At 30.8% G+C, this 24,462-nt stretch overlaps 2 protein-coding genes across 4 annotated transcripts in view; one reads left to right on the top strand and one right to left on the bottom strand.

The window, feature by feature from the left end:
* LOC143231132 (transmembrane protein 87A) overlaps positions 1–15,054 on the top strand; it is a 53,898-nt gene extending 38,844 nt beyond the window's left edge. The window contains exons 15-23 of one of the 2 annotated variants that reach the window (XM_076465762.1): positions 132–205; positions 1,837–1,949; positions 5,987–6,045; positions 9,372–9,475; positions 9,623–9,708; positions 9,861–9,931; positions 10,423–10,475; positions 10,657–10,687; positions 11,774–15,054. In XM_076465762.1, the coding sequence (XP_076321877.1) occupies positions 132–205; positions 1,837–1,949; positions 5,987–6,045; positions 9,372–9,475; positions 9,623–9,708; positions 9,861–9,931; positions 10,423–10,475; positions 10,657–10,687; positions 11,774–11,815 (633 nt within the window). In that variant the 3' untranslated portion in view covers positions 11,816–15,054. Of the gene's footprint in view, positions 1–131; positions 206–1,836; positions 1,950–5,986; positions 6,046–9,371; positions 9,476–9,622; positions 9,709–9,857; positions 9,932–10,422; positions 10,476–10,656; positions 10,688–11,773 lie in introns of both variants that reach the window. The other variant, XM_076465761.1, reaches the window with a different exon arrangement.
* An 831-nt stretch (positions 15,055–15,885) lies between these two features.
* Positions 15,886–24,462, bottom strand: LOC143231129 (uncharacterized). 2 transcript variants are annotated; one of them, XM_076465753.1, is made up of 2 exons: positions 24,227–24,462; positions 15,886–20,468 (listed from the first exon to the last, which is right to left on the bottom strand). In XM_076465753.1, the coding sequence occupies exons 1-2, from the start codon at positions 24,240–24,242 to the stop codon at positions 18,814–18,816; spliced, it is 1,671 nt and encodes a 556-aa protein (XP_076321868.1). In that variant the 5' UTR covers positions 24,243–24,462; the 3' UTR covers positions 15,886–18,813. The 2 variants fall into 2 exon arrangements, with proteins under 2 accessions (XP_076321868.1, XP_076321867.1); XM_076465752.1 differs by having other exon boundaries at positions 17,733–20,468; positions 24,221–24,462.

Raw genomic sequence — 24,462 nt, 5'->3', positions numbered from 1 at the left:
TTGTTTAATAAATGTTTGTTTTTTTTGTTTAAATAAAAGCCGTGGTATTTTTTTTTTATAAGGAACCAAACATTTCTTCTTGTACTTTTCGTTTCTGAAGATCCTTTATATTTACCTGGTTTCCTTTATAGCCTAAAACTGATCCAAGCCATCAAGTCCTCATGGCTGGAATCCCTCTTGCTGTGTTAGACAGTGCCATCTGTTGGTGGATATCCTTTTATATATTAGATTATAAAGATTATAATTATTTACATTCCATTGTTAAATAGTTGTATTTTTTATTTGTAAATGTGTTTGTTATGAGATAAAATGTAGTTTATAAAATTATTGAAGGTAAAAATCTGATCTGCTATATACTCTGCAACCTTTTTTTATGCTTTACATGTTTTATGTTTTTAGTCATGTTGGGAATTAAAGCACTGAAATGCATTTCATAAAGTTCAGGATAATATTACATGGTTACTAGTTATGAATAAGTAAGACAAGCACATTATTTTAGGTCGTGATATAAGCTGGAAGAAATAGACATTACACACTTGATATAACCTGGGAAAAATAGACATTACACTCTTGATATAATCTGGGGAAAAATAGACATCACACACTTGATATAACCTGGGAAAAATAGACATTACACTCTTGATATAACTTGGGGAAAAATAGACATTACACTCTTGATATAACTTGGGGAAAAAATAGACATTACACTCTTGATATAACCTGGGAAAAATAGACATTACACTCTTGATATAACTTGGGGAAAAATAGACATTACACTCTTGATATAATCTGGGGAAAAATAGACATTACACTCTTGATATAATCTGGGGAAAAAATAGACATTACACTCTTGATATAACTTGGGAAAAAATAGACATTACACTCTTGATATAACTTGGGGAAAAAATAGACATTACACTCTTGATATAATCTGGGGAAAAATAGACATTACACTCTTGATATAACTTGGGGAAAAAATAGACATTACACTCTTGATATAATCTGGGGAAAAATAGACATTACACTCTTGATATAACTTGGGGAAAAAATAGACATTACACTCTTGATATAACTTGGGGAAAAATAGACATTACACTCTTGATATAACTTGGGGAAAAATAGACATTACACTCTTGATATAACTTGGGGAAAAATAGACATTACACTCTTGATATAACTTGGGGAAAAATAGACATTACACTCTTGATATAACTTGGGGAAAAAATAGACATTACACTCTTGATATAATCTGGGGAAAAATAGACATTACACTCTTGATATAATCTGGGGAAAAAATAGACATTACACTCTTGATATAACTTGGGGAAAAAATAGACATTACACTCTTGATATAACTTGGGGAAAAAATAGACATTACACTCTTGATATAATCTGGGGAAAAATAGACATTACACTCTTGATATAACTTGGGGAAAAAATAGACATTACACTCTTGATATAATCTGGGGAAAAATAGACATTACACTCTTGATATAACTTGGGAAAAAATAGACATTACACTCTTGAGATAACCTGGGGAAAATGGACACTAGACTCTTGATATAACATGGGAAAAATAGACTTTAGTCTTGATATAACTTGGTATAAAATAACTAGTATTCCAGTTGTTTAGTGAGTCATGAATGAATATAGATTTACATGTGTGACTTTCCTGATGATAACGTGTTAATAGTTTTTTGTTTTTTTTGCAATTAACTAAGTTTTGCTTATGTAAAAGAGAAAAAAACAACATGTATTTATTAATATATTTAGACTACTTTGTTATTATGTTCTATACTATTCTAACTTCAGAATTTGGTATCATCCTTGACATAGTTACATTTTCAGCTGCTTAGTGCAGACAACCCGCACCCTTCGCCTTCGTCGAAACATTGTGAAACTTTCTCTTTACAAACATTTCACTAACACGCTTATTTTTGCTGTTCTAGGTAAAATATACATTATTTTATTTGTATATGATGCATGTTAAAAAAAAAAAGTTATCTTGAAATGCTGTATTTTTTTTGTAGCATGGAGTTTGTTTAAGTGAAGAAAAATACATAATTATTCAAAATGACTAGAACTAGGCAATTAACTTAATCATCTATGAGTATTAATTATATTTAATAATTTATTACATTAATAAATTTAACCGTAACTTTAATCAATGTCACAAAAACTTTAATAATAATTAGTATAGTAATTGTACTGTTGATTTTGATTATTCTAAGTCTTGAAGTAAGTCAAACATTGTCATTATGATTTTGTAAATTATTTTTATTAATTTTCTTCAATATCTTTATTGTACAATTTGTACTTTGTAGATTCAAAGTGGTAAAGTTTACGGCTCATATCACCACAGAATATTGTCTTGTGAACCAAATAATTACTGATTTTTATACTGGTATGATTCTTCTCTTCTAGCTTTAATAAGTGAAATAACACATGATAACACTGGTCCATTTTTACAGTGAAGACACACCTGAACTATCTATGTCCTTCATCACATAGATATAGTTCTTTAGGTTCTGTCCACCACCACTTGCATTGATATGGTGTTCTTATGTTTATGTTAAATCATAAATGTACTTCAGGATCTAAGCTTTTGTAGCTTTTGTTAACTTCTATGTAATATTAATCTTACTAGGTAACGATGTGTTATCAAGTTAATTTATTGTTGAAATATTATTTACTCTAAAAATATCAGGTCAATTTACTTTATAGTGTCATAAAAATCAAATGTCAACCAGTTTACATTAGCAAAGTTGATCTTAAAAATATTTTATTAGTAGCTTCGTATTCCCAAGTACATCGAAATATCATGAACTTCATACTTCACTAACTATTCCCAAGTACATGGAAATATCATGAACTTCATACTTCACTAACTATTCCCAAGTACATGGAAATATCATGAACTTCATATACCACTAACTATTCCCAAGTACATCGAAATATCATGAACTTCATACTTCACTAACTATTCCCAAGTACATCGAAATATCATGAACTTCATACTTCACTAACTATTCCCAAGTACATCGAAATATCATGAACTTCATACTTCACTAACTATTCCCAAGTACATGGAAATATCATGAACTTCATACTTCACTAACTATTCCCAAGTACATGGAAATATCATGAACTTCATATACCACTAACTATTCCCAAGTACATCGAAATATCATGAACTTCATACTTCACTAACTATTCCCAAGTACATCGAAATATCATGAACTTCATACTTCACTAACTATTCCCAAGTACATCGAAATATCATGAACTTCATACTTCACTAACTATTCCCAAGTACATGGAAATATCATGAACTTCATATACCACTAACTATTCCCAAGTACATGGAAATATCATGAACTTCATACTCCACTAACTATTCCCAAGTACATGGAAATATCATGAACTTTATACTCCACTAACTATTCCTAAGTACATCGAAATATCATGAACTTCATATACCACTAACTCTTCCCAAGTACATCAAAATATCATGAACTTTATACTCCACTAACTATTCCCAAGTACATGGAAATATCATGAACTTCATACTCCACTAACTATTCCCAAGTACATCGAAATATCATGAACTTCATATACCACTAACTATTCCCAAGTACATGGAAATATCATGAACTTCATACTCCACTAACTATCCCCAAGTACATGGAAATATCATGAACTTTATACTTCACTAACTATTCCCAAGTACATGGAAATATCATGAACTTCATACTCCACTAACTATTCTCAAGTACATGGAAATATCATGAACTTCATACTCCACTAACTATTCCCAAGTACATGGAAATATCATGAACTTCATACTTCACTAACTATTCCCAAGTACATGGAAATATCATGAACTTCATACTTCACTAACTATTCCCAAGTACATGGAAATATCATGAACTTCATACTTCACTAACTATTCCCAAGTACATGGAAATATCATGAACTTCATACTCCACTAACTATTCCCAAGTACATGGAAATATCATGAACTTTATACTCCACTAACTATTCCCAAGTACATGGAAATATCATGAACTTTATACTCCACTAACTATTCCCAAGTACATGGAAATATCATGAACTTCATACTCCACTAACTATTCCCAAGTACATGGAAATATCATGAACTTCATATACCACTAACTATTCCCAAGTACATCGAAATATCATGAACTTCATACTCCACTAACTATTCCCAAGTACATGGAAATATCATGAACTTTATACTCCACTAACTATTCCCAAGTACATGGAAATATCATGAACTTCATACTCCACTAACTATTCCCAAGTACATCGAAATATCATGAACTTCATACTCCACTAACTATTTAAAAGTTATTAGCAAGTAACTATCTTAAACTTAGATAAACAACTGATAGAATAATTACTTGTAAACATATACTTTTAAGTATGTATATCAAACTACATGAATTGTGTGGAAGTTGTTTTAAGATTTAGTTACTTTTATCTGATTAACATTTAGGGAATTATTTGATTTTACATGGAAGATTTTGTGTATATAACAATCAAACATTAAGTGTAAAAAAACATTTCTATGATTACTAAAGAAATCCTAGCATATTGTAAAGATACTAGTACTTAATATGTCAGAAACATTAAAATAACATTGAAGAATTTTTCTCATTACCTGTCATTTGATTACTAGACTTTTACTATTATTTTGTTGTCTTTAGTATGTAGTTTCTCAGATATTAGTTTCATAAAGTTCCACTGTGAAGGGGAATACTGATTACAGTGTGATATGTCCGTATTAAATTAGATATCACTTTCTATTAAAATAGTAAATGTTTTATTTGGTAGCTTTCTTGTGATATGTAGGTGGTATAGAACAGTATTAGATGTGTGCTTTATAGCTAAGCTACATTAGATATCTACTGTGTCCATTGAGGAGAATTTAACCTGATTTTGGCACTGTAAGTCTGGAGACTTACAGCTTTCCCACTAGAGGACCTGATTAGTATGAAATTGGTTTAATATAAATTATTAAATGAAAGGACAGTTATAAAGATGGAGTTATTACTAGGTTATGACTGGGTAATCAGATTCAAGTAAAGAATCGAATATATAGAAATTGCTTACAACCTGATAAGGCCAGAAGCCTTATTATAAGATAGCACGTGCTCTCAGTGATTTGATGGAATCAAAGCTGTTGTATTGGTTCCGGGAAGTTATTAGTAAATTTTAGTGAAAACCATTATAAGCTAAGCCCTTCTTAACTTCAGGGAGGTGAAACAAATAATTATATTATTTGTGGAGATTTATTCTTCTTTTTTAAACTACACAATAATTTTCTTTCAATAAGGTATCTTAAGCATTTATCATTATAATTAATGTTCTAGTTAATCCAAGGAGAAAAGTAGAAACATGATATTTGTGTTTCTGTTTTAGTTCAAAGCCATATGGTAGACTATTTGTCTGCACTTAGTCATCTAGGGGATCATACCTCTAATTTTATAACCCCAAAAATTTTCTTCTGAGACTGGATTAAAAAAAATCTTTGAATCAACCAGAAAGGTCTGAAATTTCATACTTGGGAAGGGAAACAACTGTATAGTTAAGATATGGTCTTCAGTTTTTTAGCCAGCATTTCTTACTTAAGTAGCTTACTGTCAAACAAGATTTTAACAGGACTTAGAAAATTAACTTGTATCCTAAAAAAGAAACAGTCACCATTTTTCATATTCCTCTTTGGGACTGTGGATGCAATTTATGAATGATGGTCAAACTCCACTGTTTGATTAGAGTTGGTAGTGAAAGCTGTTTAACCACTTGTTTTCCCTCTAGTGTATCAGTTCAAAATCAGGGATAGCTAGCACAGATAGCTCTTGTGTAGCTTTGCATCAGTACACAGTACAAACCAATAATGCACATGTATATTTGTGTGTGTATACACATACATATATTTACATATATATTTGTATTTTTACAGCATCCGTGGCTTTCATGATCTGGGCAATTTACAACCACAAACTCACCACATGTGTGGAAGTAAGTGTTAACAGTTTATAAAGATGTGTAGTATGCCAGAGTTACTTATAATTATACTGTATGGCATGATGTAGTTGGTACAACTTTAATACGTGAGGAAATATGGCTGTGTAAAAACATCTATTGTGAGTATCTGTAGTTTTGAAGTTCATAAACTTGTGATACAGACAGTGGAACAAAGCACCAAACATTCAATATCTATTTGATGTTATTTAATTAAAATAAGTTGCATAATTTCCTCTTTCCAAAGTTTCTAAATGTGTAATCATTATAAAAGAGTTTTGCAGTGTGCCCACAATTTTTCTTCCTAAGAGTCCTGGGACCTTAACTGGTTAGAAACTAAAAGACACCACTTAAAATTTGTAGTCCTGATGATTTCATCCAGTTTTCCTGATGTAAAATAGAGCAAAATTTCAAACATGCTTGAGTTATAGATTTTTTTATTTTTGACTTTAATTCAGTTTTGGAACCAACATGTTTTTCCTGATATCAGAAATCAAGTTGACAATACTGAAAGAAATAATACAGTTGATCATGCAGCTTGTATTAGATAATTAGCCTTTCATTATAAAGCCCTGTACTAAAAAATATTAAGGATTATTGTAGTAAGTTTAGTTAGTATCAAGAATGTGTTTGAGATTAAATTAATTTTATATTTTCATTTATTTCAGTTCAACAAGACTAATATAATAAAGAGTAATTTATAACATAAGGAATTAAACAGCTGTTTACCTGTTTACAATTATTCAGAATTCTGCATTTAAATTTTTAACCTTAACAATTAAGTGACAAATGTTTCAGTTTGGTTAATTATTAAACTATAAACCATAAAAACATGGCAAGACTCAAATTTTCAGTTACATATTCTCTCCTTTCTGAATAGCATCATTGGTTTTATCAAGTATCATCTAATGATATTTTGACAACAATATTTCAACTATCATGTAATGATATTTTGACAACAATATTTCAACTATCATGTAATGATATTTTGGTAACAATATTTCAACTATCATGTAATGATATTTTGGTAACAATATTTCAACTATCATGTAATGATATTTTGGTAACGATATTTCAACTATCATGTAATGATATTTTGGTAACGATATTTCAACTATCATGTAATGATATTTTGGTAACGATATTTCAACTATCATGTAATGATATTTTGGTAACGATATTTCAACTATCATGTAATGATATTTTGGTAACAATATTTTAGCTATCATGTAATGATATTTTGAACGATATTTGAACTATCATGTAATGATATTTTGGTAACGATATTTGAACTATCATGTAATGATATTTTGGTAACGATATTTGAACTATCATGTAATGATATTTTGGTAACGATATTTCAGCTATCATGTAATGATATTTTGGTAACGATATTTGAACTATTATGTAATGATATTTTGGTAACGATATTTCAAGTATCATGTAATGATATTTTCATAACAGTATTTTCTGTCAAGGTCATTTTATGTCTGGTATTAATAATTTACTTTCTGTGAATAAGGAATTATAGTATTTGTATGTGTGTTGTTTCAAAGCAATAATATGAAACTATTAAAATTCAAGATTATAAAAAGATATTTGTACTATCTAGTCAGTTTCACATTACTTGTGTACCCTGCTTTACTTGTTAATGTCTATAAATGAAGTCTTGTTCTAGAATAATATTGTTATAGCTGTCCAGTACGTAAAGTGTCACACAAAATATGAGTTAGGCATGAAAAGACAGTCAGTACAATATTTAGGGGAAGAAACCTGCCTTTAAATGTTAGAGAAATTTTTGAACTATACCTTCACTAGCTTTGGTGTACCTGTATCCTGGACAGAAGTTATGTAAATTCACGATTAATTGAAAGATTATCTTAGGACATGAAAAGTTGTTTCCTTTATATATAATTAAAAAAAACCCACCAAAACACCCATGAAAACAGCAAAACACTAAATGTAAAGCTGTCATTTTGATTGTATCTTCTCATGGACTCAACAAACCTTCATGCAAAAGTTGGGTGAATTAGTGGCAAAAAAAAACAAACCTGTAAAACACTCAAAAACAGAAAATGCAAAATTGAAATTTTGTGTCATTTTCCAATGGACTTGATGAACCTCCACACCAATTTTGGTGAAGATCCGTTCACACCCTATGAAGTATTTACATGGACAAGCAACAGACAGTACTATTATATTTATATAGATGGCACAAGTGCATTAGATTTGTATGTGATGTATTCATAATGTCATATCTGCACCCTGAGAATGGAGAAAAATAAAGTTCTCCATGATAGGAAACGATGGCAAACCGGGAAAATCATGACTCCTATTGGAAATATACATGCACACAGGATAAAAAGTTTGTGAAGCTGAGGGTTGCACATAATGCAATAAAAAAGATTTTCCAGTATCATTCAAGCAAGAGTTCTATTACAGTGTGATGTTACTTTCTTACTATTGACTGCAGTTGTCTGCACCAACTTTCAGACTGATTTTCACAACACTTACATTCTTCAATAAAGAGCATGAAAGGCGAAATTAACTTTTTAAAGAAACAAAAAGTGTAGGAGCAAAACAAACAGCAATTCAATCAAAATTAATGAAATTGACCAGGAGAAAGAAATCTAAACTTCATTAAAAGCCAAAAAATAAAAACATAAGCCCAGTGTTTATAGTTTGTCTGCTGAGATATATGACAGATATGTAACTTTGAACTTTTCTGTTTATTTGTGAAGTAACTATTATATTTTATTAAATTTTTAATGTTGCTAGTGAATACTGAATGACCTTTGAGGCTAGAAATAATAAAGCAAAATTATGGAATTAACAGAAAGAAAGTTCCTATTTAGCATCTATTCTTGAAGTAATTTAAGAGCAACATATAAAAGATAACAGAAGCCAAATGCAGCTCAACAATTTCTGTTAATATTCACATGCGATCTTGTCTCATTTTCACACTTTGAACTAATCGTTTAGAAAAGTGTATAGAAAAATGATTGAGTTGAGATAAAATTTTATTTTTTTGTAGGTTCTGATCCACATTTGTTTGTATTTTATGCACAAATGTTCACGAATCACAAAACTACTTTTTATCCCATAACTTATTGTTTATGGTACCATTGTGTGTTTTCTGAGTAGTGTTAGAATTTGTTTATATATTAGTTAAGTTATTACATTTTTTTTATAGGCATGTTAATGCTGGTTGACCAAAAACCAATACTTACACATGTACAATACATTATTGTTTCACTTCCTTTCTTTGCCTTCATTGTTTTAGTGTGATGTTTATGTAGTAAGTACTCTGTTCTTTTATCTAGGACTGGAAGGAACTATGGGTAGATGAAGCCTATTGGCATCTTCTGTTTTCTGTTATTTTGTTGGTCATCATGATTCTCTGGAGGCCCACCATTAATAACCAAAGGTAAGTGTAAGCAAGTGCCTGATGTTCTACGAGCTTTATGTTTATCTGTTATGAAAATACTTGTTCACTGAAAGCAAAGTATTGCAAGTGCCTGAACAATTTTCTTTCTTCATTCAAACATAACGTGTAATCTTTTTGATTTGCTAGATATGCTTTCACTCCACTGTTGGACGCTTTAGACGACGAAGATGACGATGAAGATCTCGAAAAGACGTTGGCTAACGATGCATTTGGTAAGTCTTTAATTAAAGTTTGTACTTAATGTTCATTAGTACTGGTAGGGTGATCCAATTAATTTTCGTGAATTTTATTTAGCCACGGAATCAGTATTATTGTTGTATAATATTAAAATGTTCGTTGTTAACTATTTTTTTTTGCTCAGCAGGAACAAAGTTGAGATCAACAAAATCCCAGAATAGTGTTTCTCCCAGACAGAAGGAAGTTTCCAATAATGCAGTAAGGAAAATTGATGAAATTTTATGATAAGAGGAAATTGTCATCATACAGTAAAGAAAATAAAGTAAAAAATTATGATTTGGATTTTTTTTTTTTTACTTTATGAAGTGTAAGAAATTTTTCTAGTGAGATCATTTATTTTGTACTTAGTTTCATATAATACAACTCATTTTTTAGAAGTTCATATTTTGTACTTTGTATAATACAGCTTACTTTTTAGAAGTTAATAATTATGAACTGCTTAATGTTTTAATTATCAGGGTATGTTTGGCAATGCCACACAGAGAACATAAACCATATTTTTTCGAGTCACAGTACATTTCTAATTAAATTTAATTTTTTTATTTATTAAAGTATGGTTTCAAATTTTTTGTTTATTAAATTTTGATTTTAATTTTAAAACCTATCTGGTGTCAAGAGTATATTAAAATGTAAAGTATCTGGTTTAATACATTAAGTTACATTTTCAGTTAATTTATTTTTATTTTTAGGATGAGGTCCTCAAATGGGTGGAAGAAAATATTCCATCTTCTGTCTCTGACAGGTATGTGAATTTTTTTTAAAGTAGTTATTTGCAAATATTTTACAAATGACACTTGGATAATGATGCTTAAAAATTGCAGAAATTAGATTTTAAAAATAAAGTTGTTTATTGTTGCTTATTGTTATTTGTTTTATTGTTAATATTTTATCAGTATTAAGAATGGTCATTTTCCTCTTTTCAGTGCTTTACCAACTTTCCTAGATTCTGATGAGGTGAGTTAAGAATAACTTTAAAAGATAATATTAACTTCCTTGTGTAATGATGTTCTGTTGCATGTAACCATGGGTTTCCATTTGTTTGTAATGCAGGACTTATTTTATTCAGTTTTCCTTCCTGACAGTGTGTTGGTGGATAACTGTAACCAATTCGTTGCAAATTTCGTTTTTCATATAAATTTTTTGTATTAATTATTTTTATAATTAACCAGGGTAAAGCTACAGGTTAAAGTTGAATAATTTTAAAGTAGATTGCAGTGGTTTGACCAACCACAAGTAAGGGTACAAGGATGTCACCAAAATAACTTACCTTGTTGTAAGGAGATAAACTGACATTGAAGGATGCTTTGCTTAACAACAAGTAGTAAACTGAAGTTCTGATAATTTAGAATTTCATAGATGTATTTTTATTATTATATTTAAATAAAATGATATTTCTCAACATTTATCAAGTTTTGTGCTACATTTCTTTAGATAATGTGTTTTGTAATGTTTCATTTTTCATTGGTGAGAACTGTAAATAGTTTGAAAGCCTATTAGAATTAAAAAGTTTAAAACCTCTGAAATACATTTTGCCTTTAGTAATGGTACATTAAATACATTGAATTAAATTTGACTAATATTGAGGCATTTTATAGCAGGCTATTGTTTCAGGTTATTTTCACTTTATGTTTGGACCCAGATAAACTTGTTATATAAAGGGAATCTTTAGATATATATACATGTCAATTCAAAACTACTAAACCCTATAACCCAAGCACTTTCTAAAAGTGGACTTCATTACTTTACTTCTGTTGAAGAAATGTTCGTCTTTTGAAAGTGCAGAAGTTTTTAGGTTTCATACTTTTGTTTTATGTATAGATGTACTAATATTTTCCAATGGATTTGTTTTTATTGAAAGTAGTGTCTTTCTTATATATATATATATAATATTTCTTTTGTTTAATGTATAGATGTACTAATATTTTCCAATGGATTTGTTTTTATTGAAAGTAGTGTCTTTCTTATATATATATATATATATATATATAATATTTCTTTTGTTTAATGTGAAAGTTTACTCTAATCTTTTCTTTCCACTAGGAAATTATGACAGCAAAGTTTGAAAGAAACAAGATGGAATGATTCCCAGTTACATCTATTTATATTTGATAAATGGAATTCTGACTTCCTCTAAAAGATAAAAACACCTAAACCAGAAAGTTCTTTGAGTATTTGTTAATGATTTTGATAAACATAACCTATGATTCAAAGCAAAACTAGGGGCTTTTTGAAGTATAGATTCCAGATGGAGCTTTTAATAAAACACTAACTTATATAGCCAACAAAGTTTAGATTTGGCTCGGACTTCAAAATTGGAGGGAAACTTTTGTGAAAAATTACACATTATCCTAGTTACACTAACTCTAGAAGCCACCTCTTTCTTTTTGTGGCCGTCATTCTTCCAGTTTCAGTAGAGAAGAACAGATGGTTTTTTACACAACTATGTGTGCTCCAAGTTAAAACAACTTTTCATATGTATACTGAGATGTTGGAGTTCTCTTTATATTCTAAACATAAATCTGTTTATTACAAATTATTTTGAATGAATAAAACTAATATGCTTGTACTTGCCAGGTTGTTTTATGCATACATTATACGTTTTTTTAAAACTTTTGATCAACATAAAAACTTCAACACACACACATGTTGTGCACAGTTTAATCTTTGCTGTGTTCCACGTGATGAAACCTTTGTTCAGATCAGTTTCTTTTTGGAAGCTTAATTGTTAAAATATCGTTTGTTTGAACAAAATTCTTCCCGAGATATTTATTTAAGGTCAGTTACTTAAACCTAATTTTCAGGTTTACTATATTCTAATAACTCGACCAGTGGCTTGTCTTGGAAAAAGAAAGTAATATTAACTTGCCAAGAGAATCTTTTAAGCTATCCGTGATTCAGTGGTGGTTAGAGATTAGAATGAACTACTGGTGTACAATAAAAATAATTTGCTTATATCTGTCTTAAGTGACTTGGACCTGGATATCGTATGGTGTAATCATGTTATAGCTTTTAAGAAACTTGGATTAGTGGACAGTAACTGTTAAATAAGAGAACTAGTTACTGTAATGAAACACTGAGATATTGATGTTCTGTTAATAAAAGCAAGGTAACACAGTTGTGGACTAAGAAATACATACCGAAGTATTGCAATAGAAAAATTATTTTGAATTACTTATTTAGTTGTCTTTCTAAATTCATGTATTATTAGTTTTAAATTTAAATTAAGTAGCGTTTCACTCATCACGTGACAGCTGTTTAATACATTGTTTCATTATTCACAGTCTATGCAGGAAACTTCTTGCCATTTCTATAAAACAAATTGATCTAGTCAGTTGGAATTTCATAGAGGATCAGATTTGTGCAAGAAACACGTTTTTTTTAATCACTATTAAATGTTCCCATAATAGAGTTGATGATTGCATGTTTTTTGGTTTTTCAGGCAAACTAACTCTTACATTTATACTATTGGTAGTTTTACAGGTGAATAAAAGAATTAGGAGCTCACAGTAATGTCATTTAAATCTCTTTGTCTTATTATTATTCCAGCAAGTTTGTATAAAAGCATAAATTATAAGTGGGACTTCTGATATTCAGTTTTAACTGATGAAATAGCCCTGATGAAGGAAAAAAAACAAAAAACCCACTAGAGCAGATACTTATTTTACGTTTACATAACTTCACCTTTTTACCAGTGTAATTAGTTATGTAGTGCCTTTCCATCCTGAACTGTATGCAGCATTAAATTGTCCCGAATACCTCAAATACTGAAGGAGTGGCAGAGGTGAAACTGACACAGAAGTAATTTTCTTACATATAGTAAGTCATAATAGAAACTAAAGTAACTCCATGCAGCAAATAGCAAGTAAAAACACAAAAATCAGAAGCCCTGATTATAATTTAAAAGCTTTGAGTTTGTGATATAGGTTAGCAAGTGTACTCATGATCCCACAGATCAGTCTGGGGGTTGATAGTTCACTGTTAAAGTATGGGAATTGTCAGTGAAAAGGTTGTACAGATAAGAAGGAAAAAAATTCACTTTTCAAATTAGATATTTCTGCAAATTTTACCTAGTCAAATCCATTTATGGTGTTTATTGTGGATGAAAAAGAATGGACCTTTTGTGAAAAGATAGCAGCAAGGTAGATTATCTGGTAATAATAGATCCAAATATGGTTTATGTTATGAGCATATATATTTTATCTTGGGTTTTATAGTTTTACTGGGTCACTTACAGCCAAATAATCGTAGAGGCATTGCACTTTATCGTTGGTTTTGGTGTTTAAAGTAACGTTTATATATTTCACATTTTGTATAATATTAAGTGTACATATGTTTACTACACTCATAAACCAGTTGGAACATATCCACTCCCATAGGGCAGAAAATGATGTCCATATTTAAATATAAGTTTTAGAATTTTTACCATCACAAGTTTGCAGTTCCAAGCATTAATTAAATAGCTTTATTTTACTAGCATCATATTACTAGTTGGCAAGTGTTAAACTTTTGTGATTACATTTCGTGTTAATTTTGTCTACCTGACTGGTTTGCTAGTTTTAATTAGTTCAGTGATGATTAATCAGGTATTTAAGCATTATTAATGGGTACTTGTTGGATGATCATTTTGGAATTTTATGTATATTGCTAATGATTGGTCAATTGGAATATATTAATCAGCTCTGTGTCATTTTAATACTTTATGAACGTATAAACTGTAAAACTGTAGTTTACGAATGTGCTTCTACTCATTGCCAAGCCTGCTGAATACTTCAGTACAACTAATTTTTATATTGATATAAGCCTTGTGAAGAAATACTGTTTAAATCACACCAAAGTTATCCTTCTTTGTTTCACATTATGTTTTAACAGTAGTTAAAAATAAAGCTGACTTTAGAGTAATTGGTATGTGCAGTTGTGAATAGATTTTTTTTTATACGTGTATAATTGTGTACATTTATTTCCAGCGTCATGAAGTTCATAGGTTACCAGCATTCAGTTTTTGTTTTTAACATTCAAAATTGGAAATCGCAAGGCTAAATAAATCCATTGAATAACGTGTGCTTTTACTTCTGTGTTTACTATGTCAAAAAAAGAAATCTGGTACAGTTTCAAATAGACGTAAGAACGTGAGTAGAAAATGTGTAATATGGGCTGAAGGAAACAAATGAGATTGTTGCACTGACCAGGTTTTGTTGAAACACCAAATAAGCACGTGTCCTTTGATACTTTGAGTGAAAAAGATGGTTAATGGAGCCATTTTGTGTTTATTGTAGTACTGAATTAGCCAATAAAGTATATATGTATGGGTCATGAAAAAAAAAGTGCCACATTCTGTCTATTACTTTATGATATAACTGATAGTTGAATTACAGTCTTATTTTAGCACCTACTTGTTATTATTGAGCATTTTACAGCTTATGAGGAAAAAAAAAGGGTACACATATTAAACTTTATTAAAAACACATTCATATATCAGCTTTCAGTTAGGGGAATATGTCACAGAACAAAAACAAAATTGTACATGTGAAATGCTAGTACCAAAAAGAATGCACACATGAACATATGAATGATCCAGCAATATACTTTTGATATATTCTTATCTTACTGTAGCTTCTTTAATACTGTCTCAATAATTAGAGATTAATAATGGATTGTAGCCTACTGTATCATATCAGTACCCAAGGTCATTCTCCTGGTGCAAGGAAGAAACTGATATGATACAAACCATACCTATTACAATTGAATTATAAAAATGAAACAACCAATATTCACTTAGCAATCTAATTCAGTGAAATTGTTAAAAACTAAACAGAGGTTAAAATTAAGTACAAAGTAGGGATGAATATCACAATGGAAGTCTTTCTTGCCTGTACCATTATACATTCACCTGTTGCTCTCATGATTAGTACTGATTTATCTCATCTTCACATAAATCTCGTCTCCACCTGTGACCAATTTCTCTAGTTGCTACAGTCAGGTTTGTGCTAGGTTTAATTACCACAAAGATCAAAATGCACTTATGCTAGTTTTAATTCAAAGCAAGAAACCAGTCTTACAATACTGATTCTAGCACGTATAAAACAATTTATTCTTGTACAGTAGTTCAAAAAGGTATTCTGTAGTGTATAGAATTGACAGCTATGACATACATGTATCCAAAAAAGATGTACTCTTTATTTCTTTTTCCAAACACCTTTCAATTTCACGCCATTTCATTTCTACAATATTGACTTGAAACTTGGTAGGTTTATATCTTGGTTTAACATGCCCACTTCTTGTTTTTTTGGTTTAGGCCTTTTGAAGGATTTTATGGGGTCAAGTGTTAAACAACCTGTGCAGTCATATTAACAGAACAAAATGAAAACTGGCACAAATACAAATTTTTATATACATGACCAACAAAATAACACCAAAATGAGCCCCCCCCCCTTTTTCTTTTAAAGGGGGAAGGAGTCTAGAGCTCACAAAAAGCAACTTGGACATATTTTTACCAAATCACACGGTATTTGGTACAAGGGTACTTTTTTTCACATGCCTCACACTGACAGACATAAATGGTGGATCAAGATGCCACAATATAATCTTAGCAGTTTAACCATTACTCTGATGGAATTTGGTACAAAGATTTTTCATAGGTCCAATATGTTGTATGTACACTAATGTCAGATATGCCCATTTTTTTTATTTTAGGACTTTTGGCCAATTACTTTACTTTTAGATTAATTTACATGGAATATGGTACAAATACTCTTTGCAGGTCCCAAACAATTTTGGAATTTTTGTCTTTTCAATTTTTCTGCAAGGAAATTACATTTTTTTTTTTTTTTTTTTTTGTGGACCATTGATATCTTTGTCAACTAAGTTGCATCAGATTTGGTACAAATACACAATTTTTTTGTTGTCTAAATTGACCACATTAGGATAACGTGGCAGAGACATGATGCATTCACCTGCAAACTGGCCTTTTAATTCAAAGCTTCTGTTGCTGTAAAGAGGAAATCTTTAATTTCTTCTGCAAGAAACTTTATTTTCAAAACATATTTTCCCACTGTACAACATAAATTAATTGGAGATTACAAAATTACCATGATTTGATCTAATGATGTACCTAAGAACTGATTAGATCATATTTATACATCATGAATAAACAGAAAACACAAACACAATCATGCCATTGTACAAGGAATCACAATTACATTATCTCCTCATAAGCCTTCCATTTACATCAAACAATTTCTACAATACTGTTTGATATCAAAACGAAAATACACATATAAAAAAAATCACCTTATCACATGCACACAAAATAATACCACCCTAAACACATTTTAGAAAATGTAAACCCATTAATGTTAAATGGTCATATAAGTGTGAGCAAATTCTTAAAAGTAAAGGCAATTCAGTGGTTATTAGTACACACTATAAAAGTTAAATATTCTTTAAAATGTTCATAAATTCTTAAAATCAAAGAATCAATTTCTTGGGTTGGGACATGGCAAAACTGTCTCAACTTTTAAAAGCTAGAGTTTTGCGTATGTTTTATAACTAAGGTGTGTCCCCTGCTAGTACAGCAGTAAGTCTACAGATTTACAATGCTAAAATCAGAGGTTTAAAAACCCTGTGGCCTTGCTACAACCAGAAAATACACCACTAAGATGTACCATCAGTAAAGATCTCACTGTCTTCTGGATGGGTACATCAGCTGGACTAATTAATTGTTAATGTTCATCTATAAAAATGGCAGTACAAAAAGAAATATTTTAAAAGATGTATTTCTTTTTAATGTGCTGAGAGTCATCCACAAATAAACTATTCACTCTCTCTCTCTTTTTTTATACAATTCAACATAAACTAAATTTAAATAAGACAAGTGTAAAATTCAGCACCTATATGTAATGGTAAGAAATTCCTTTACTGTTTCCCAGTTTTTCTATCAAATGCACATCTTTTAGTCTTAACACAAACTGCTGACTTTACATTTTTCACATATCACCAAACATTTCAGTACACGTTTTTATTAAAAACTGGTAATAGCCATTATGTCAGTCATCAGAAGTACATAACTTTCTAAGAAGTCTTACAAACTCAGTGCTCTTAAAAGAATCCTTACAGGTTAACTCATAAGATCTGGTAAACAGTTAAATGCATTACAGAGAAACACAATTTAACTTGTGGTTACAACAAACACTCCCAATGAAAATACTGACATTGCTAAAAATCTAATATGTATATTTGCTCCTGTTAGAAATATGATACAATGTTTATACCATCTCTAAATCTTAATTTTTTTCTCCCACAAAACTATTAAATACATATTTTCCACATCTACAGATCTGCTAAAATTGCTTTAATGTTATAAAATGATTGCTAACCAGAAGACAGGTTTAAAGTAACTGGAAACTTTGTACAATTAGTTATTAGAAAAACAAAAGTGTTAGGGAATATTTTATCTTTCAATTGTGTTAGTACATATAATTGTACAGACTATTAGAAAATAAAACAATTTATATTTAGTTTATTGAAGGAGATCAGACATGTATATGGTAAAGAGCACATCTCTTCACTCTTTTCTGTAAGAGACACATAAAACATTTAAACACGTGTATTTTATCATTACAAAGTACTTTTTAAAAGTTTCTTCCACAATGGAAATCTTATAAAATAACAACTATAAAAGGAGTTGTGAGAAGTAACAAGAACCAACGACAAAAATGTTTTGTAACGAGGAAAAACAATGTTTACAGTACAGATGAAGAGAGTTGATGGATTATACTGATTTACAGAAGATCTGAACCTTCTGAAATACACTCATTCCTAAAAGTATGAACCTTACATAAATAAAACTATTTTGTGTTTGGTCAGTTGTCATCCATTATTAATACATTCTGTAGTTTGTGAATTTTTTCATAGTTCACTGTTGCAGAGAAAGTCTAATTTCAGGAAACTAACTTAAAGTATTTACATGCAAAACATTTAAAGAGAAACTTTAAAAATCATACAAACAAGATATGTTTGTAGAGGAATAATCCTCTGTACTACTTATATTACAAGAATAATTAATAGTTTGTGCAAAGTAACTTTTAGTAACATTGGTGTGATGGTCCTGCTGAAACATGAGATTTAATTATATCGGGAATCTCCTTTGGACAATGAAGGCACCCCATATTTTTGGAACAGCTCTCTTCACCTGGCAGGCTTCTCACCTCCTGCGTGGTATCGTAGTTGCTGTCCACACGCCCATTACTTAGATGTGGTTCATCTTTCCTGTTCTGCTGTTTAAGAAATACAGGTGGAGCACTTTTGATGACAAAATCTAATATTGACAACTGTTTTGAATAACACTTTCTGTTAGAAGAGCTTTTCTTCACTGATACCCCACCCTGCTTCCGAACCATCTTCACATCTACTTGAGAACTTTCTGATTTCTTGTACCCTTTTCCAAAACTGGATTTTCTCCTAGACTTTGGTATTTTAACACGAGGTATTTCCTGATATTTCATTTCTACTGTTGGTAATAATGAAGCTGAATCACTTGTAGATATTTGTTTCACTGAAGATGAAGAAACTCTAGGGATCTGTTTGATGAAGCCTTCAGAAGCTAATCTTTTTTTAGTCTTTGTTTTCTGATGCGGGAGCTTGATGGGAAATGATACTTGAGACCTTGGAAAGCTTTTCCGGGCAGTTTGAGGCATTTTCAACTTAAAATCTCTATTTGTGGGAATAATGGACATTAAAGCTTTTTCTTCTGATAGTGGCCCTTCTTTCTTGCTGGTATTGCTAGACCATTTGCCTTTTTGGCTACCATGGAGAAGGATGTTGTGACATCCCACTTTTACTGAACATCCTCTCTTGTTTTGTTTTCTGAAAACTTCTAGGATGCAGGTCTCTCTTTGATCAAGTGTTGACGAGTCTTGGATTTTAAATTCTAATTGATTTAAGATGTCATGTGCTGGAAAATTTTTTTTACAACTAAATGAAATATAATTTAAGGACTTGATATTGACAAATGGATTAATTTTCATTTCACATGGAACATTTTGCAAGCTTAAAAGTGTGTTGGAGTTACTTTGAATTGTGGTGGAATTTTCAACAGAACTAACAAATTTTGATCGATTTTTTTTATTTTTCTTCACAGTTTTCTTTTTTCTGGTAACACAAGTGTCTTTATCTATAGTACTATTTGTCTGACTAACATAAGTTTCTATACCCTTGGCACAGTCAACTTTACTGCTGTCAGTAGACAGAGGTTTTGCATGGTTTATTTCAACAGTGTCATTACTCTTGTCTGTAGTGGACTCTACATATTTTACTCTACTATTAAGATACATTTTTGATAGAGCATGATTGTTGCTACTAGATTCTGTAGAATGAGCTGAAATGTAACCATCAGAGTTTGAAGATTTCGGCAGATGTTCTTTAGAACTTTCACGGCCAGTCAGTGTTTCTTCGTTAAAGGCCCAGTCTTTCTTTTTTAAAATGTGTGAGATGTCTTGCAATGTACCAATATTTCCACTGTCCGATTTTTTACATCCAACTGGTTCCGTTTGCTTCTTTTTGTACTTCAAAACAGAATTTTCTTCAATATAAGAGTGTGACTTTTTTCTCTTCCCTTTCTTGGATTTTTGAGACAGCTGATTCCTTGCAAGTTGAACAGAACTTCTAAATAGTAATTTTTCCACCTCCTGTGTTTCTGTAGTTGTTTCAGCTTCAGTAGTAAAGGATTTCATCTGTTTCACTGTGAGATGACGAAAGACAAGGTTAGGACAGGTCAAATATATTGCACACTTACACAGACACGAGCACACCACACGTGTACATAACAAATGGTCCAACCAAAAACTTCCAAATCACATTCTAAGTTTACAATTGGATATTTAACAAGCATTAAACATGACAACATTTATAGTTTTAACCCCCTCAAGAGGCTACTGGTAAAAAAAAAAAAATGAACAATTTTAGGTCTTTGTGTGATAACATAAAATTGTATTTATAACAGTGATTTAACTTGTCACTGTATTTGTAAAATTTGTGCATATTTTTGTATATTTTATTCAAGTCCCCACCAAGTGCAACTGGCTCCCTCTATTCTAAACAGTTGAATTTTAACCAATTATGTCTTTCCTTTCAAGATTAAGAGGGCAAGAAATAAAATGCAGCATATGTCAAAACTGTCTCAGTTACTCAGTTAACACTGCCAGTTTTGCAAGACCATATGGGTAGTCAACATTCTTGAAATTTACCATGAAACACCAATAAAGATGTAACACCAAACAACTTCATAACTACAATTTTATTTATAAAACTTACAAGTTAGTGGCACCAGAGTAAACAGATTGGAAACATGATTATGGAGGATTGAAGAAGAATGGTGAACTATTCGAAAGTCTTGAGTCTTGTTTGAAAACCAGTTAGGTGAGACCTATAACTGTCATTGAAGGGATGCATTTCAAACCCATGTTACAAATCTTGTACCACGTTTTTAAATGTTTAACAAAACTGTGTCTAAGCTTATAACAAAAGTCAAGACATTTGGAATATGACCAAAAGACTTGTCAAAAAATGCAGCAAGAACTTTATTAAAAGTTGGTATCAGCACTATTGGATCTAACGATGGAATGGTAAGTGTTAAGAGCACACTATTAAAACTATGTTAGAAGACATTTGAGAAGCCAAGAACTTGATGTTACTCATAACATTGCTGACTGGGAATTGTAAAAAAACGTGATCTAACAAACAGTGCTTAAACATGAAAATACACTGAAACATCATGCTAGGAAAAGGTATCTTTTAAATTAGTTAAAGATGTCAAAGTTAGAACACAGTTCACTTAACAACTGACCAACTTCCAGACTTGAGGTGATCCCTAGTGGTTGTTTTATCAAACCCACTTGTAACGAAAGGTAATATGCTTTTACATTAAACATAATAATGTTTATAATAATCAAATAATGTCTTCAAAATTATGGAAATATTATGAGAATATGAACTAGCTACCATGCTTATAACCTTGGAAGTACACTGGTCCTATGTGCCTTTCACTATTACACAATCAAATGCATGGGTCTGCCACAGTTAGAATTCCCACAGGGGAATCTTATACAGATAATTGTGTCATTTTCATCTAAATAAACCAACAAAGCTGCTCAAATAGCTCTAATGTATTTCTTGGATAGAATTCCTGATGTTTTAAATGAAATTAATGCATTAGGTGTTTTGTAAAATAATATATTATAAGTAAAAAGTAAAGAACTGTCCCCGACTGGAAATAATAAACAAAAGATGGCAAAATATATAAAGCAAATATGAACCAAGTACTCACACATTAATTATCCACCCCCAATAAAAGAAAAAACTTAATTCCACCACCTATATTGAAAATTAAGCTCAAATTACTATGAAACATTTAAAGTTATTGTTATTTGCTACACACTATTTCTAAAAACACAGATTTATTTTTTTAACACCCTTCTGCAGTAAAACTCTTTCAAACAGCTGTAGAACACAGTTGTCATGCTAATAATAAGTTAGTAAACAACGTGTTAAGACATAATGAAGCGATTTATTTCTGGGGAAAATATATATTTCAACAAAATGTTATTCTGTATTCCTTAGGTGTGCTGTTATACAAAACATTTCAACAGTGTTTAAAGAACTGCTTATTGTTTACACAAACCAAAGTATGCCTCATGTTCAGTGCAAAACTTCTACAAGAACAACAAAAGTAATTTGTCAGAATTATTTGCATACAAGTTTCATGCAATTGGTTGTACAATGTGAAAACTTCAGAATGTTGCCAATGTAAATTGAGGTTTGATTATACAAGGTACAATACACGATATTAAAATGATTATGCAACTCAGAAAGTCACATGACAACAGCCAATATAATTGTGATGGTACCAAAAGTCACTGCTTTTGAGAAATTTATTTAATAGCCCTTTCCAGTGCAGAACATTCATACACAGTTCATAATAATGTGTTCAGAATTTCCAAAAGGGAAACATCCCTGTTCTTAAAGGCATTGGAAAACAGATGACTACAGATCAACTTAGGGCACCAAACATCCAGAAGGAGACTTACAACAAACTGCGATATTTTTTAACAGGTTAGAATCCACAAATATTAATGGAAGAAACTGTCCACATGTTCCAGACAATAATAAGAACCATCATCAAGGATATCCATCATGAAGTGAGTCTAATTATCATACTTTCTTTTTCAAAGTTCATGCATCAGGAGAATTAAACAGGGTTTAAATGCTATTCATACAAAGATGTACTTGTTAAGTTGCTTGATATGACCCTTTATAAGACTGTTAAATAACAAGTGGATTATGGAAAGCACATATGGAGGAGTGGTGTGTTTTGAATATAACAGCCTTATTATGGAGCTTTTTTCTACAAACCTATTGATGCAGAGTGGTTGTAAGATTAAAACATAATTAAATGTTGTAACAGGGGCTGTAATGCAGTGAACCCTCTACATATGTTAAAATAACAGTAACACATACCACAACTTGAGTGTTAAACCATTTTATCTTTTTTAAAAAAATCCTTTAAGATTTCGATTCAGTTATTTGCATTTTGATTTTAGTAAGTTGTTGCAACTAGTTTCATTGACAACTATTACAGACAAGTAAGTCTTAATGTTCAAGACACAGCTAATTTGTGAATCAATTTTAAATGCCAATGTTTATATCTCTTGAAAACTAATTTTTGCTTAAAATGCAAGATTTGTATATGATCTTAGTGTGGTTTATTTTACCACTTTAAAAATACTTTTAACCATAGTATTTTTTGTTAGATTATTTGGGTTCTCCAATTGTTTGGTAATCATGTTAAAGCTTAAGCTCCAAGTTCCAAGAGTTTAAAAAAATATATTTTAGTGAGAGAACACAAAGGGTGCTTTGCTTTAGGTAACCAGTGACTTCTTTTTTATTTAAAGATTCAGGCATGAATTTCGACACTTATTTGGTTGCCGAAAATTATGAATATGAAGCTATTAAGAAAAGACAATTTTACCTTAGAATAAAAAAAACGATTTAATTATACACCTTTGGCACTCAAGTTTACATTCAATGTTGAGTTACATTCACATACTTTTCAACGTGAAGAAGGTTTGTTTGTCTTTCTTTGAATTTTGTGTAAAGCTGCATGAGGGCTATCTGCACTAGCCGTCCCTAATTTAGCAGTGTAAGACTAGAGGGAAGGCAGCTAGTCATCACCACCCACTGCTAACTCTTGGGCTACTCTTTTACCAACAAATAGTGAGACTGACCATCACATTATAATGCCCCCACGGCTGAAAGGGTAAGCATGTTTGGTGTGAAGGGGATTCAAACCTTGCGACCCCCAGATTAGCAGTTGAACCACTTGGCTATGGAGAAAGTACAGAGTGCGAGAATTCATCCCATATAAATGGAATATACACCAGTACTATAACTTGAAATTTGTCGCTACTAAGTTCCATTGATTAAAACACCACTCACCCTCACCATATGTCCAATCCATCTTGCCCGGGAGAAACTGATCATTATCTTTATGTCTAGATTTCTTTTTCCTTTTTTTTCTTTTTGTTTTCTTTCGTGGTACTTCTTCCTTCACAAACAGCTGTTTCCTACAAAAGATACTCTTATCCGAGGATTTTTTTAGGTTCAGGACTTCATGCACAGAATCTGGCTCAGATACATCAGTATTTATTGGACTAGATAAAGATCCTCGTCTTCATCCA

The sequence above is a fragment of the Tachypleus tridentatus genome, chromosome 10 (genome assembly GCF_004210375.1).
Source record: "Tachypleus tridentatus isolate NWPU-2018 chromosome 10, ASM421037v1, whole genome shotgun sequence".
Taxonomy (NCBI): Eukaryota; Metazoa; Arthropoda; class Merostomata; order Xiphosura; family Limulidae; genus Tachypleus; species Tachypleus tridentatus.
The sequence above is the reverse complement of the archived record's forward strand: the minus strand, read 5'-3'. Positions and strand labels throughout refer to the sequence as shown.